This window comes from Callorhinus ursinus, unplaced genomic scaffold (assembly GCF_003265705.2).
Source record: "Callorhinus ursinus isolate GAN/ISIS: 27379988/994484 unplaced genomic scaffold, GSC_fseal_2.0 scaffold9, whole genome shotgun sequence".
NCBI classification, from domain to species: Eukaryota; Metazoa; Chordata; class Mammalia; order Carnivora; family Otariidae; genus Callorhinus; species Callorhinus ursinus.
The window spans coordinates 37,074,918-37,091,014 of NW_027397071.1; the positions used below are offsets into that span (position 1 = coordinate 37,074,918).

A 16,097-nucleotide genomic window follows, 5' to 3' on the forward strand; every position below is an offset into this window, starting at 1 on the left:
ATACACTAATTATGAAGTAGCAGAAAGAGAAATGAACAAAACAGTCCCATTTACAATTGCGCCACAAGGAATAAAATACCTAGGGATAAACTTAACCAAGGAGGTGAACGATCTGTGCTCTAAAAATTATAAAACACTGATGAAAGAAACTGAATATGACATAAATAGAAAGATTTTCCATGCTTATAGATTGGAAGAACAAATATTGTTAAAAGGTCCATATTGCCTAAAGCAATCTACAAATTTAACGCAATCCCTATCAAAACACTAACAGCATTGTTCACAAAACTAGAACAATCCTAAAATTTGTACGAAACCGTAAAAGACCTTGAATAGCCAAAGTAATCTTGAAAAAGAGAAACAAAACGGAAGTATCATAATCTCAGATTTCAAAATTAACTACAAAGTTATAGTAATCAAAACAGCATGGTATTGGCACAAAAATAGACACACAGATCAATGGAACAAAATAAGAGCCCAGAAATAAACCCATGATTACATGGCCAATTAATCTATGACAAAGGAGGCAAGAATATGCAATGGGAAAAAGAGAGTCTCTTCAACAAACTGGGTTGGGAAAACTGGACAGCAACATGCAAAAGAATGAAACTGGACCACTTTCTTATACCATACACAAAAATAAACTCAAGGGGTGCCTGGGTGGCTTAGTTGGTTAAGTGTCCGACTTTTGACTTCAGCTCAGGTCATGATCTCAGGGTTCTGAGATCAAGCCCCACTTTGGGCTCCATGCGAATTAGAATTTTCTGTCTCCCTCTGCCCCTCCCACCCTGCTCATGTGTGCTCTCTCTCAAGAAAAGAAAAGAAAGAAAAAAAACAAAACAACTTTAAGATAGATTAAGGACCTAAATGGGAGACCTGAAACCATAAAAATCCTAGAAGAGAGGACAGGAAGTTAATTTCTCTGACATAAGCCAGAGCAACATTTCTCTAGATAATGTCTACTGAGGTAAGGGAAACAAGGGCAAAAATAAATTATTGGGACTACATCAAAATAAAAAGCTTCTTCACTGTGAAAGAAACAATCAACAAAATTAAAAAATAACCTACTGAATGGGAGAAAATATTTACAAATGACATACCCAATAAAGGGTTAGTATCCAAAATATAAAAGGAATTTATGCAATTCACCAACAAAAAACCAAATGATCCAATAAAAAATGAGCAGATGACGTGAACAGACATTTCTCCAAAGAAGACATCTGAATGGCCAACAGACACATGAAAAGATGCTCAACATCACTCATCATCAGGGAAATGCAAATCAAAACCACAATGAGATATCACCTCACACCTGTCAGAATGGCAGAAATCAAAAACACAAGAAACAAGTATTGGCAAGGATGTGAGAAAAAGGAACCCTCGTGCTCCACTGGTGAGAATGTAAACTGGTGCGGCTACTGTGGAAAACAATGTGGAGGTTCCTCAAAAAATTAAAAATAGAACTACCTTATGATCCAGTAAGTCCACTATTGGGTATTTACCCAAAGAATATGAAAACACTAATTTGAAAAGATATATGCACCCCTGTACTTAATGTATCATTATTTATAATAGCCAAATTATGGAAATGGCCCAAGTGTCCATCAATGGATGAATGGATAAAGAAGATGTAGTATATATATACATACAATAGAATATTATTCAGCCATAAAAAAGAATGAAATCTTGCCATTTGTGACAACATGGATAGATCTATAGGATATAATGCTAAGTGAAATATGTCAGAGAAGATAAACACCACATGATTTCACTCATATGAAAATTTAGGAAACAAAACAAACAAAAAAAAGACAAAATGAATAAACAAACTCTTAATTATAGAGAACAAACTGATGGTTATGAGAGGGGAGGTGGATGGGGAGATGGGTGAAGTAAGTGAAGGGGATTAAGAGCACACTTACTGGGGCACCTGGGTGGCTCAGTCAGTTAAGCGTCTGCCTTCTGCTCAGGTCATGATCTCAGGGTCCTGGGATTGACTGAGTCCTACATCAGGCTCCCTGCTTAGCAGGGAGCCTGCTTCTTCCTCTCCCTCTACCCCTCCCTCCCCACTCATGTTATTCAGTCTGCTTTCTTTCTCATTCAAATAAATAAAAATAAAAAATCTTAAAAAAAAAAGGACACTTATGATGAGCACTGAGTAATGTGTGGAATTGCTGAATCACTATATTGTACACCTGAAACTAATATAACACTGTATGTTAACTATACTGGGATTAAAATTTTAGAGAGAGCGAGAAATTAAGAAAACAACCCTATTATAATAGTAATAAAAAGAATAAAATACTTTGAATAAATTTAACAAAGAAGGGGTGCCTGGGTGACTTAGTGTCTGCCTTCAGCTCTGGTTATGATCCCAGGGTTCTGGGATCGAGCCCCTCATTGGGCTCCATGCTCTTTGGGGAGCCTGCTTCTCCCTCTCTCTCTGTTGCTCCCCCTGCTTGTGCTCACTTGCTGTCAAATAATTAAATAAAATCTTTAAAAAAAAATTTAACCAAGGAGGTGAAAATTTGTACACTGAAAACTTTAAGACTCTGATAAAGAAACTGAAGTGAATAAAGTGAAAAGATACTTCATGTTCACGGGTCAAAAGATTTAATATTGTTAAAATCCATAAAGCCATTTTAGATTCATTGCAATCCCTATCAAAATTCCAGTGGCATTCTTCACAGAAAAAGAAAAAACAATCCTAAAATTTGTGTGGAACCACATAAGATCTCAAAGAGCCAAAGTGATCCTGAGAAAGAACAATACTGGAGGCATCATACTTCCCGGTTTCAAACTATACTACAAAGCTATAGTAATTACACAGTATGGTACTGGTATAAAAATAGGCACATAGACCAACATAACAGAATCAAGAGCCTAGAAATAAACCCTTGCATATAAGGTCAACCAATATTTGACAAGAGAGCCAAGAATACTCAATGAGGAAACAATAGTCTCTGGGAAAATTGGATAATCACATGTAGAAGAATGAACTGAACACCTATCTTACACCACTCAGAAAATTAGCTCAAAATGCAGTAAAGACTTAAACGTAAGGGTGCCTGGGTGGCTCAACTGGTTAAGCCTCCAACTCTTGATCTCAGCTCAGGTCTTGATCTCAGGGTTGTGAGTTCAAGCCCTGCATTAAGCTCCACACTGGGCATGGAGCCTACTTAAAAAAAAAAAGGACTTAAACATAAGACCTGAAACCATGTAACTGCTAAAAGATAACATAGAGAAAAAACTCTTTGACATTGGTCTTGACACTGATATTTTGGATATAACATCAAAATCACAAGCAATGAAGGCAAAAATAAGTGGGACTACATCAAACTGAAAACCTTCTGTCGAGCAAAAGAAGCAATCAACAAAATGAAAAGGTAACTTACTAAATGGGAGAAAATATCTGTAAACTATCTATTTGATAAGGAGTTAATATCCAAAATATATAAGGAACCCAAAGAACTCAATAGCAGAAAAAAATCCAATTAAAAAATGGACAGAGGACCTGAATAGACATTTTTCCAAACAAGACACAAATAGCCAAAAGGCACATGAAAAGGTGCTCAACATCACTAATCAGGGAAATACAAATCAAAACTACAATGAGATATCACCTCACATCCATTAGAATGGGCTATTATCCAAAAGACAAGAGATAACAAATCCTGGCAAGTACAGGGACAACAGGGAAACCTGGTACACTGTTGGGGGGAATGTAAATTGCTACAGCTACTATGGAAAACAGTACAGAAGTGCCTTAAAAATTAAAATGGAACTACCATATCATCCGAGCAATCCCACTTGTGGGTATATATCCAAAGGAAATGAAATCACAATTTTGAGATATCTGCACTGCCATGTTCACTGCAGCATTATTCACAATAGCCAATATATGGAAATAACCTAAATGTCCAATAACAGATGAACAGATAAAGAAGATGTAGAGTGTGTAGGGGAATGTGTGTGTATGAGTGTGTGTGTGTGTGTGTAAAGTATATTATTCACCCATGGTAAAGAAGGAAATCCTGGCATTTGTGACAAGACAGATGGACCTCGAAGGCATTATGCTAAGTGAAATAAGTCAAAGAAAGACAAATACTGTATTCTATCACTCACATGTGAAATCTTTTTGAAAAAGCTAAATCCTTTGAAACAGAGAGTAGAATGGTGATTGCTAGAGGCTGAATGAGGGAAATGGGGAGATGGTGGTCAAAGGGTACAAACTTCCCATGAGAAGATGAAGTAATCCTGGAGATCTACTGCACAGCATGGCAACTACAGTTAACAATACTGTATTATATACTTGAAAGTTGCTAAGAGAGTAAACATTAAACATTCTCATCCCCCCCCCTCATATACACATAATCCTGTGAGGTGAAGGACGTATTAACTAACCTTACTATGGTAATTATTTCACAATATATATGTATCAAATCATCACACTGTACACCTTAAATTTATATATTATATATCAATTATATCTCAATAAAGCTGGAAAAATTTTTTTAAAAAAGAACAGAAAGATAAAGTTGTCTATATCAAACAGTAAAAGGGAAGAGAAATATCTTTTCTACAAAAGAAGTAGATATGTTTTATCTATTGCAAACTTACAAATATAAAAATATAAGGAAAAATGTAAACAATTCAGGAGATGCTACTGTAAGCAATAACTAAAATATACATATACATATAAAGGAAAATCTTGAGAAGATTAAAGATTATGATCAGTACAGCTTTAAAAAAGGCAGAGGGGTGCCTGGGTGGCTCAGTTGGTTGAGCATCAGACTCTTGATTTTGGCTTGGGTCATGATCTCAGGGTCGTGGGATTGAGCCCCACATTGGGCTCTGCACTCAACACGGAGTCAGCCTGAGATTTTCTCTCTCCCTTTGCCCCTGCCCCCCACTCACTCACTCTCTCACATTCTCTCTAATAAATAATTTTTAAAAAAAAAATCTTTAAAAAATAATAAAATTAAAATTAAAAAGGCAGAATCAAGGCTTAGGGTACAAGATATTGGAATATTAAAGCTTTCTATGCTACAGCATGAATTACAGATGTGGATACTATTTATATGAAAAAAGACAGCATTAATATCCAAAATCTACCATAAAAATAAAGTTATTCTAAGATAAAATTGAGCATATGTGATTTTTAAAGTTGTTTTAAGTAGAAAAAAATTATAAAAAGATGAGCACTCTGCAAGCATTCTCTTTTGATACAAAATTTAAATCTCAGTAGAAAACAAATCACCTATAAATTTATAATTCATTGATCACCATTGTTTACACATTGGTGTATTTATATCTAGACTTTGTTTTCTCTGCCTAAATACTTACACAATATACTACATACATGTTTTTTCTGTTTTTATTACAAAATTATAATCATACTCTCTATATAAAGCTTTACGTACTACTCTTTTCATTTAACGAATGTTCCCGTGTCATTAAAAATAAATGGAAACATGTTTTTGGCACTACAATATTTCAAATTATGTATACACCATAATTTGGCATTAGACTATTTCCAGTTTTTCATTATTATTAAAATGCCATAGTGATTATTTTTATATATAAATCTTTGAATCTGATCACCTTCTGGAAAGAAGTACCTAGGGGCGCCTTGGTGGCACAGTCAGTTGAGTGACTGACTCTTGGTTTTGGCTCAGATCCTGATCTGAGGGTCATGAGACAGAGCCCCAAGTGGGGCTCTGCACTCAGCATGGAGTCTGCTTGAGTTTCTGTCTCCCTCTCCCTCTGCCCCTCTCTACTGAGTGTTCTCTCTCTCTAATAAATAAATAATCTTTAAAAAAAAAAATCTAGAAGTATGATTTCTAAGCTAAGGAATCTAAACATTTTTAAGAGTCCTGATATAAGATATTACTTTCCATTAAGATACTTATATGCCTCACCCATAATCCACAGTATATGACAGTGTACCTCTAAAGTATGTGTTTACATGTTTACCTCTCTAAAAAGACTATAAGCTCCTGTGCAAACTCATGTTCATGTTATAGTCATCTTTGTAACCTGGTATCTACCACATAGTAAATATTACTTAAATGGCAACTGAATTACAGCACAGTGGCAAAACTGTACTCTCTGGGTGAAAAAGAATGAGAAATTCTCACTGGGAACATACTGTCCTACCTCTGTTGCTGAAGCAAAGGAATCAGTTGATGCAACACTCAAGGAGTCTCGCAGGCCAAATTCATCCATACTCCCCTTCATGGTGGTATCTGTATTTTTATCTTAAAAGTAAAAGAAGAAAAGTTAAGAAATTGATATTCCTTGTCACTGACATTCTATAGTAGGTCTGGTCTTGTCTTTCTTTCTTTCTTTTCTTTTTCTGTCCTTCTTTCTCTTTCTTTCTTTCTTTTCTGTCTTTCTGTCTTTATTTAGACTGGAACCTAAAAGAAAAACAGTAAATACAAACCAATGGGATATAATCTGATAAGATTCTCAAAGTGTATTCATTGTTTAACTGATTCTGAAACACTGCCAAGCAGAGGAGAAAGTACTATAAAGCAGACATTTTTTACTTTAAAAAGGGATTAAACTTAATATCAGATTTAACAAGCTTTTGGATATGTAATAATTTAAACTGGTATATAACTAGAGTTGGATTATCTGCCATACATTGTAAAATCAGCATATACCAGAGAAGTCTGAAACAGAGCAAATTAGTTGCAAGTGACCTTGCCCAAACCATGAGAACGAGTAGGTTCATTCAAATTCAATAAATTATTAACATAAAATGTTGTCTGGCCAGTAACTTGTGATAAACTGATTAAAACTATTCAAGAAGGTATCTCTAGGGGTGCCTGGTGGTTCACTGGTTAAGCCTGGGTGGTTCATTGGTTAAGCAGCTGACTCCTGGTTTTGGCTCAGGTCATGATCCCAGGTCCTAGGATCAAGCCCCAAGTCGGGTTCTGTGCTCAGCAGGGAGTCTGCTATGGATGCTCTCTCCCTCTCCCTCTGCTCATTCTCTCTCTCATATATATCTGTATGTCTATATAGATATATATATCTGTATGTCTATATAGATATATATATCTATATGTGCATATAGATATATATATATATATATTTGTTCTTCAGTCCTTAAGACTTACTTTAAAACACTGAAAGGCCAAAAACAATCAGAGCTAGGTCCCCGATGTTTGCTCTGGCTACTTGAGGGTCAAATATAACCATCCCAATGATTATAAGGGCTGAAAAAATTTAAATATTTTGGCAAATGGTTTATCTAGCCATGCCAAGACAGTCTACCTATTAACATATGCAACATTCTGAATGTGGGTATCAAATCTTCACATACTATCATCGGGAATCTGTTAACATTGAGTTTTCAAATAAATACTGAACTTGCTTACAGATGTGTCTACATTGTAGCAAACAACTGATATCCTTTAAAATTTATCACAAGTATGAAAAAGCAAAGAACAAAATACATACTAATTTTTCTTACTGACCCTCAATCTGCTAAATTTGTCAGATACTTTATCTTCTTTAAAAAGGAACCAGAGGGGTGCCTGGGGCTCAGTAGTTAAGCATCTGCCTTTGGCTCAGACCATGATCGCCGGCTCCTGGGATCGAGCCCTGCATCAGGCTCCCTGCTTGGCAGGAAGCCTGCTTCTCCCTCTCCCACTCCCCCTGCTTGTGTTCCCTTTCTCACTGTCTCTCTCTCTGTCAAATAAATAAATAAATAAAATCTTAAAAAAAAATAAATTAAGAAAAATAAAAAGGAACCAGAAATCTCTTTGGCTTTCATTCATCCAAATTTCTATTCCATCATCATTTTTCCCAAAATAAAGTTCATTAACTTTACCAGGAATTTTCCAAGTCCTATTTAAAACCCTCAAGTACCAGAAAACATGGACATTTGTGATTCTATACAGGAAATGTAGAGTTTTTTTTTTTTAATGCAAACCATTAATTTAGTTTAAACTCAAGTTTTGCAACCAATTTATATTCCACACTGTAAGCCAAGCAGAAAAGCAAGTAAGCCATAACTGGTACAAAGTTCATTCCTACTAGGTACTGAAAATAAATATACACGTATTTTTCCCCCTACTTTATATTTAGGAGGCCTACATTTGACAATTCAACCATTTATCTTCCAAGTTTAAATTATAATTGTTTCCAGGGTTCCAGGGGTGCCTGGGTGGCTCAGTCGTTAAGCGTCTGCCTTCGGCTCAGGTCATGATCCCAGGGTCCTGGGATTGAGCCCCACATTGGGCTCCTGCTCCGCGGGAAGCCTGCTTCTCCTTCTCCCACTCCCCCTGCTTGTGTTCCCTCTCTCGCTGTATCTCTGTCAAATAAATAAATTTTAAAAAATCTTTTAAAAAAAATTGTAATTGTTTCCAGATGAAGGTTACATGAATCCTTTTAAAGTACCTACTTTCACAGCTTAAAACCCTTGTACCACTAAATGAGTATTAATGGAACAAAATCAGAAGTAATTATAAGTAAATTATTCTATTTTCAAAAATATATGTTCTTTTAGAAATTAAATTTTTCATTGAACTTGAGAACGAAACAACATAATTGGTTTTATGCTCATAAACAACTATAATAAGATTGGTATTTTTGGACATTCAATTACCCAGAAAAATTCCCATTATTTTCTTTTCAGTGCACACATGATTTTTTAAAATGCACACACAAACTTTGAGAGATAAACCATTTACAAAAGTGAACTGGCATTTACAACTTTCAAACCTTTATCTTATTTTTCCATTGTTAATATTAATTGTGCAAAATGAAGTCACAGTACAATTTTCATTATGCCAAACCACTTTTAAAGCAGGATTAAATTACAAGTCAATTAAGTTAAATCTTGGTTCCATATGACTTTTGCTATTTTCAGAGTGGAACACAGACATTTATCTTATGTCACTTTACCTTTCAGACATTACCCATGAGCTATTAAAAGTCTGTTTTACTTCACTCAACAGACCAGCTAGTACTTTACTCAAAAAAAACCAAAACAAAACAAAACAAAAAAAACACAACACCCTAACAAAGAAAAATGGCTCAGAGGAACTGGAAAGATTTATTCATTAAATATACTTTTGTAAACCACAGACCATACCTCTCATTTCAGTAATTGTTATGAGTCCTGGAATGGCAGCTTAAATTATGAAGAGAAATAATATATCTACTTTTTAGATAAGCCAATAAAAATTATAAAGAAAGAATACTGAGTAATATCTCAAACTACCTGCTTTCATGAATCAAATTAAATTTTAAAATACTCTTTCTAAAAAGTATAAATTCTTGATTGTGGTACTGAAAGAAAGGGACAGCATGGAAAACTGAAAACTAATGGCTTCATGTTAGTCAATATTTTCAGAAACATCTTACCAAATTTTTCTTAGCAGAAAAACACAAAAACCACATTATCATTACACACCTAACAGAATAATATAAATTGGAAAAAATGGCAATTTTTTTTTTGTTGTTGTTAAGGATGTACAGCAATGGAAACTCACATACCCCTGGTAGAAATGTCAATCAGTAGAATCACTTTGGAGAGTTTGGCAGTACCTCTGAAAGTTCAAGACTGCATTTTCTGTGATTAGCAATTCTATCCTTAGGTGTTTTTTACAGAAATACATGGTTATATATGCAAAAGAATGTTGGTAAAAACACTGCTTATAACAGCCCCAAACTAGAAAAAAAAACAACAACACAATTGTCCATCTACCATAGAATACACAAACGGGTATATTCAAACAACGAAATACCATACAACAATAAAAGTGAATGAATTCCTGCTATATGCAAGAATAAGGATGAATTTCACATGTTGAGTGAAGAATTATATGTATAATTTCATTCATATAAAATCCAAAACAAGCAAAATTAAACTACAGTGATCAGGACTACATTTAGTTGATCAAACTGTAAGAAAAGCCAGGAGGTAATTAGCATGAGCATCAGGACAGTGGTTAGTCTTAGGTGTGTGGGGGAGGGGTGTCGACTGGGACCAGGTATAAGGGGACCTTCTAGGGAGTTGTCAATGTTTTACTTTATTTTATTTTTTTAAAGATTTTATTTTGGGGCGCCTGGGTGGTTCAGTCGGTTAAGCAACTGCCTTCCGCTCAGGTCATGATCCTAAGACACACTGGGATCCTGCATCAGGCTCCCTGCTCAGCGGGGAGTCTGCTTCTCTCCCCTCTCTGTCTACCCCTCCCCCTGCTCATGCTTTCTCTCTCTCAAATAAATAAAATCATTAAAATTAAATAGATTTTATTTTATTTTTAAAGATTTTATTTATTTGACAGAGCACAAGCAGGAGGAGCAGCGGAGGGAGAGGGAGAAGCAGACTCCCCGCTGAGCAGGGAGCCCGATGCAAGACTGGATCCCAGGGCCTTGGGATCATGACCTCAGTGGAAGACAGAGGCTTAACCAACTGAACCACCCAGGTGACCCAAAGATTTTATTTTTTAATTAGTCTCTATACCCACTGTGGGTGGGGCTCAAACTCACAAACCTGAGATCAAGAGTCGCATGCTCCACCAACTGAGCCAGCCAGGTGCTCTGGCAGTTTTATTTTTTAAAGTATTTTTTTAAAGATATTATTTATTTATATGAAAGAAAAAGAAAAAGAGAGAGCATGAACAGGGGGAGGGGCAAATAGAGAGGGAGAAGCAAACTCTCCACTGAGCAGGGAGCCCTGGAGCCCAATGTAGGGCTGGATCCTAGGACCTCGAGGTCAGATGCTTAACCCACTGAGCCACCCAGGCTCCCCTGCAGTGCTTTATTTTTTGATCTACATGATAGTTACACAAGAGAGTGGGATAAATCACTATGCTTTTTTGTTTTGTGCACTTTCCTCTAAGGGTTTACACAGAAGCAAAGAAAACAATGTATCTTTATATCTTGCCCCCAAATGGCTGAAAGCAGAAAAGACAATGAAGTATTTCAGTGTTGGCAGTAAAGCTATAAATTATTAGACATACATTTTATTCCCGGATACAGGAAGTACCTATAATGATGCCAAGTTCAAAAAGTCAAAAGATCTGATGAGTCTGTTAAGTATAATAGCAAATTGAAAATAATTTATCTGTACCCCATAGTGGAATACAAGTACTTGTGGGAGACTCAAATTCCACGCAGCTACCACTCACAACCTTTCTCCTCCTGGCTTATCAATATTTCTTTGCTATTTAATGATTGGTTTAGAATTTTAAGTGGGAATGTTCTGGTGGGAATAATTAACTATTTGCAGGAAGAAGACATGGAAACTAAGCAATGCTTGCTATTTAATGACAACAAAAGAGTGTGATGAAACCAATATACATTTATTTTGCACTTACTACTTGCCAGAAACCAAGTTACATGCTTTACATACATTATCTCATAATTCTCACAATAATCCTTTGAGGTAGCTATTATTCTTTTTTTATATATCAAGAAGTTAACGTACAGAAATGTTAAGTGATGGTCCATACTCACACAGTTAAGAAATGGAATGGCAGGATTCAAAATAGGTCATATGACACCAGATTCCATGCTATGAAACTATGGAGCTGTGGTGCCCAACATAGTAGGTGCTAGCCACATGCATCTATTGAGCACATGAAATGTGGCTAGTCAGAATTGAGATGTGCTGTAAGTGTAAAACACACAATGGACTTTGAAAACTTTGTACCAAAAATATAAAATCGTATTAATATAAATTGGGTTCAAGAAAATTCACCTCTTTCATTTTACTTTTTCATGTGCCTACTGGAAAATTTAAAGTTACATTTGTTGCTCACATTATATTTCTATTGGACAGAACTGTTAGAGCATTCCTTTCTCATATCTTATCTCAGTGCAAAGAGTTTACAAGTCCTTTACAGGATTCAAATTCAACTCACATTTTTTGAGTGTCTAATAGTAGTGCTAAATGCTTTCACAGGCTATTACACTTAATATGTGTAACTATAAGGCAGGAATAGTCTAATTATTCACAAGAATGTTTTATTGGAACTAAAACAAAAAAAGCCATTTTCCAATCAAAATCTTCAATGGCTCCTCATCTGGTTTTCAAAGCTTTCCATAATTTCTCTTCACCCTACTGTCTAATCTTATTTTCTATTAATTAATAAAAGACCCCTGAGCTGTGACTGTACTATACTATATACTACCCTATTATTATATACTACCATACTATAGATTAGATAATGTGTGCTATATGCCATATAGTATACTCGGTATTATACTATATTATATACTATATATATTATACTATACTAATACTATTATACTTACACTATATTATATACTATACTATTCACTGTACTCTCACTTGCCTTAGTAATAATGCAATGGGTAAAAGCCTGGGCTTTTGAGTCAGCCATGTAGCACTTGGATCCCAATTCTGATCCCAGCTTTGCTACTTGTTATCAAGATAACGATACTGATTTCATAGAGTTGTCATAAGGATTAAATGAGATTCATGGAGGCATAGTACTTAGTACATAGTAAGTGCTAAATAATTTTTCACTGCTATTACTATTGCCATATGCATTCTTTTCAAGCCTTTGTTTCCTTCTGTATCTTCTCCAACACATAAATTTTTCCTTCTGCTCCCTTGCTCCATGCTACCCAGAAACACATGCTGTTTTATAATACGCAACTCAAGTACTATCACCCATTAAGTATCCTCCAAAAATTATCTAATTTTTTTGCTTCTATATAAGGCAGTGCAGCAAAAGTGTTAAAATTATAGGTTCTGGAGCCAGATTGCTTGGATTCAAATTTGGACTCTTTTTAGCTGTATAACAACCTTGAGTAAGTTTATATTCTCCATTTCTCAGTATCCTCACTTGGAAAATGGGAATAAAATCTACCTCATAGAGTTGTGTAAGGATTAAATGAGTTAATACATGTAAAGTAAGTGTTCAATAAATATTAGCTATTCATATTATTACATAAAAGGTAAGTATCATTTAATACACTACCTGAATTTTTTTTTTAGAGAGAGGGAGAGTGTGGGAGCATACGAGGGGTTTTGGAGGGGGGCAGAGGGAGGGAGAAAATCTTAAGCAGGCTCCACAGCCAGCGCAGAACCTGACGTGAGGCTTGATCTCGTGACCCTGAGATCACCACCTGAGCCAAAATCAAGAGTTGGACGCTTAACCAACTGAACCACCCAGGCACCCCTACACTATCTGAATTTTTACTTAAAAATTGCCTGAATATATATATATATATATATATATATATATATATATATATATATATAGATTTTCTGTCCAGCTGGACTGAAACAACTATTCATGGACTTCCTCATCTTTTTTCTTTTTCCTTCATTTTTTTTTCTGATGGTTGCTACAGTTCTCAATAGAGCACTGAACACATTGCAAACACTTCAATATTTGTTGAAATAAACTAAATAGAACTTGTTATATAAAGTGACCATCCCTAAGACGTGAAAATCCCTATTTTAAAAAGCCTCTCCTGTATCTCCTCTGAATCATTTTGCCTATTACATTACTTTTACTTGTTTTCAGAGCCCTGTTAAAATTCTTGTTTTTCCAATACTCAGCTGTAAATTTTTGATTTTTATTGATCAAACAAAAAATTGATTAAATTTGCAATTTCTTGTAAACCTAAAATATGCAGCTTATGCCCCATAATGCCTAATCTTTAACTTTAGAAGTACCTAAAATACTTTTCACATAATTGGGGGATTAAATATAAAAAATACTATAAGTTACCACATTGACTCTGAACAGACAGTGGCTCTTTTCTCTCTCTCTCTTTTTTTCTTTAGCAAGCTCTATGCCCAGCGTAGGGCTTGAACTCATGACCCTGAGATTAAGAGTAACATGCTCTACCAACTGAGCCAGCCAGGCGCCCCAAACCTAAAACTTTTTAAAGCATTGCTTTACCTATCTCAATCACCCAGAACTTTTAAAACATTCATGCATAGACATAAACTATGTTCTTCTTTGGAAGGATACTCAAAGTATAATATTTACTTTTAACTCAACAGTCACACATTTTAGGCCAAAAATCTGACTGGATTCAAGCCCTGCTCCTTCTTTCACAATCTCATAAAGCAGAATTTGCTTGAAAGTTTAAAAAAAAAAAAAAGAAAGAAAGAAAAAGAAAAAATGAGAAGACATTTCAACCTTGGAACTTAGAACTTCAGGCCTAGATCTAGTTCTTTAAACTAGTCCAAATGGGTTTTCTGCATGTCTCATTTTTGCCATCCCTAGGCACATTCTATTTTCTGTCGCTTAAGAAGCCATCAGGTCTATTTTAATCTCAGCAGATTCTAGTGGAGATTCCAAAGATGCCACTCTTCTTTTAAAATCCAGGCTGTCCACTGTGGATTTTATAACACCAGAAAGAAGGGGAAGGCTGCCAATGTCTCAATGTCATCTGACTTCTATGTCAACAGCTATTCTCCAGATGATTTTTAGCAACTTAAATATGATTTGGAACCTTGTCTTTTCTATGGTTTTATTAAAAGTGGAAAAGTTCTTGCTGCCGACAAGACAAGCTATTTTCCAAACAGTCTGCTATCGTCTGGTAAAAGAATTAAGAAATCTAGAAAACTACTGCTGCTCTTTGTCCATCTTATATGACTATGACTACCTGCCCCAGCTATACTGTGGACAGCTTTTTATTTTTATTTGTTTTAAAATGCTATAATATAGTTTCAGAGGAAAAAAAAAAGTTGAATACAAAAATTTAAACCAACATAATTTTAGGAAGTAAAAGAACTAAGAGAGCAGGAGATGATACTTCCTGCATTTTTTCCTCAATGTACCTTAATACTGAAAAGAGTAACAGTAAAATCCACTGAAACAAGAGAAAAAACTGATCAGTTCTTGATGTGTAATGACTTATAGTTTTGACTATGTGAAACAATACATGTACAAAACAACCTGATACTATTGATCTACCCAGAAGAGATTTCCATAACAGTTGTCTCTGGCGTTCCCTTTTTTTTTTTTTAAGATTTTATTTATTTGACAGAGAGAGAGACAGCGAGAGAAGGAACACAGGCAGGGGGAGTGGGAGAGGGAGAAGCAGGCTTCCCCGCCCAGCAGGGAGCCTGATGTGGGGCTCGATCCCAGGATCCCGGGATCATGACCTGAGCCGAAGGCAGACACTTAACAACTGAGTCACCCAGGCACCCCTGGCATTCCCTATTTACCAAAACTTCTTATATGCCATGACTGCCCAATATTAACAACTGTGATTCCTAACTGGGAAATACAGCTGCCAATGCAAAATGAATTATAGAAGGAAAGAAAAAGGAATAACAGCGTTTTCTACCATTTTTTAGCAGAAGAAATGACTGGATAACCCAAAGTGGAACAAAAAGTAATTAAGGTTCAGATGGTTGGGTGTCTGCCTTCGCCTCGGGTCATGGTCCCGGGGTCCTGGGATCGAGTCTCGCATCGGGCTCCCTGCTCCTTGGGAGCCTGCTTCTCCCTCTGCTTCTCTCTCTCTCTCTCTCTCTCCGTCTCTCATGAATAAATAAATAAAATCTTGAAAAAATATATTTTAAAAAAGTAATTAAGGTTAGGTCTGCAGTTATAGAGGCTTTAACAGGGTCACTAGCAAGAGTTGGTCATTCTGTATACTACACAAAGGCCACACTGGCCAATGAGACAAGTCAGGGCAGAAATCCAGCCCATATCCTGGGCCTGCATCTTCTAGGAGGAAGGTGAACCTTTTTCTTATCACAAAAGTACCCTTTCCAAGGGGCTACATAGGCCTTTTTCTAAATCAAAGGTTTCGTGTTAGTGAAGTCCTAGACTGAGAAATCCAAGCTGATAAGATGTAACTTAAATACAAAAGAGGCAAAGGCAAGGAGCAGGAATTTCTCGTTTCTGGCACCCCAACGATTTTCATTACGTTGCTTTCAGCTCTGAACCTATTTTGACTAATAGTAGTCTACAGTATTATTAAACACTTTGAAATTAAGAGTATGAGCCTTAAAACATTAGAGGAAATTACTAATCCAAATTTTTTATATGTTCTGCAATTTGTACCCTGTATATTTAGAAGTCTGAGTAGTCAAATGAAGCCTGTAATTCATGTCACCCCCTAAAAATAAACCCTTGGGG

The 16,097-nt window shown here is 35.7% G+C and overlaps 1 protein-coding gene across 6 annotated transcripts in view; it reads right to left on the reverse strand.

The window, feature by feature from the left end:
* The window catches only part of MIGA1 (mitoguardin 1), a 91,060-nt gene that overhangs the window by 31,702 nt on the left and 43,261 nt on the right, over window positions 1–16,097 (reverse strand). For all 6 annotated transcript variants that reach the window (XR_012379405.1, XR_003208231.2, XM_073896483.1 and 3 more), the window contains exon 8: window positions 6,160–6,260. Coding sequence is in view for 4 of the 6 variants with exons in the window: in XM_073896483.1 (XP_073752584.1) it covers window positions 6,160–6,260 (101 nt within the window). In the remaining 2 variants the exon portion in view is untranslated. The remainder of the gene's footprint in view (window positions 1–6,159; window positions 6,261–16,097) is intronic.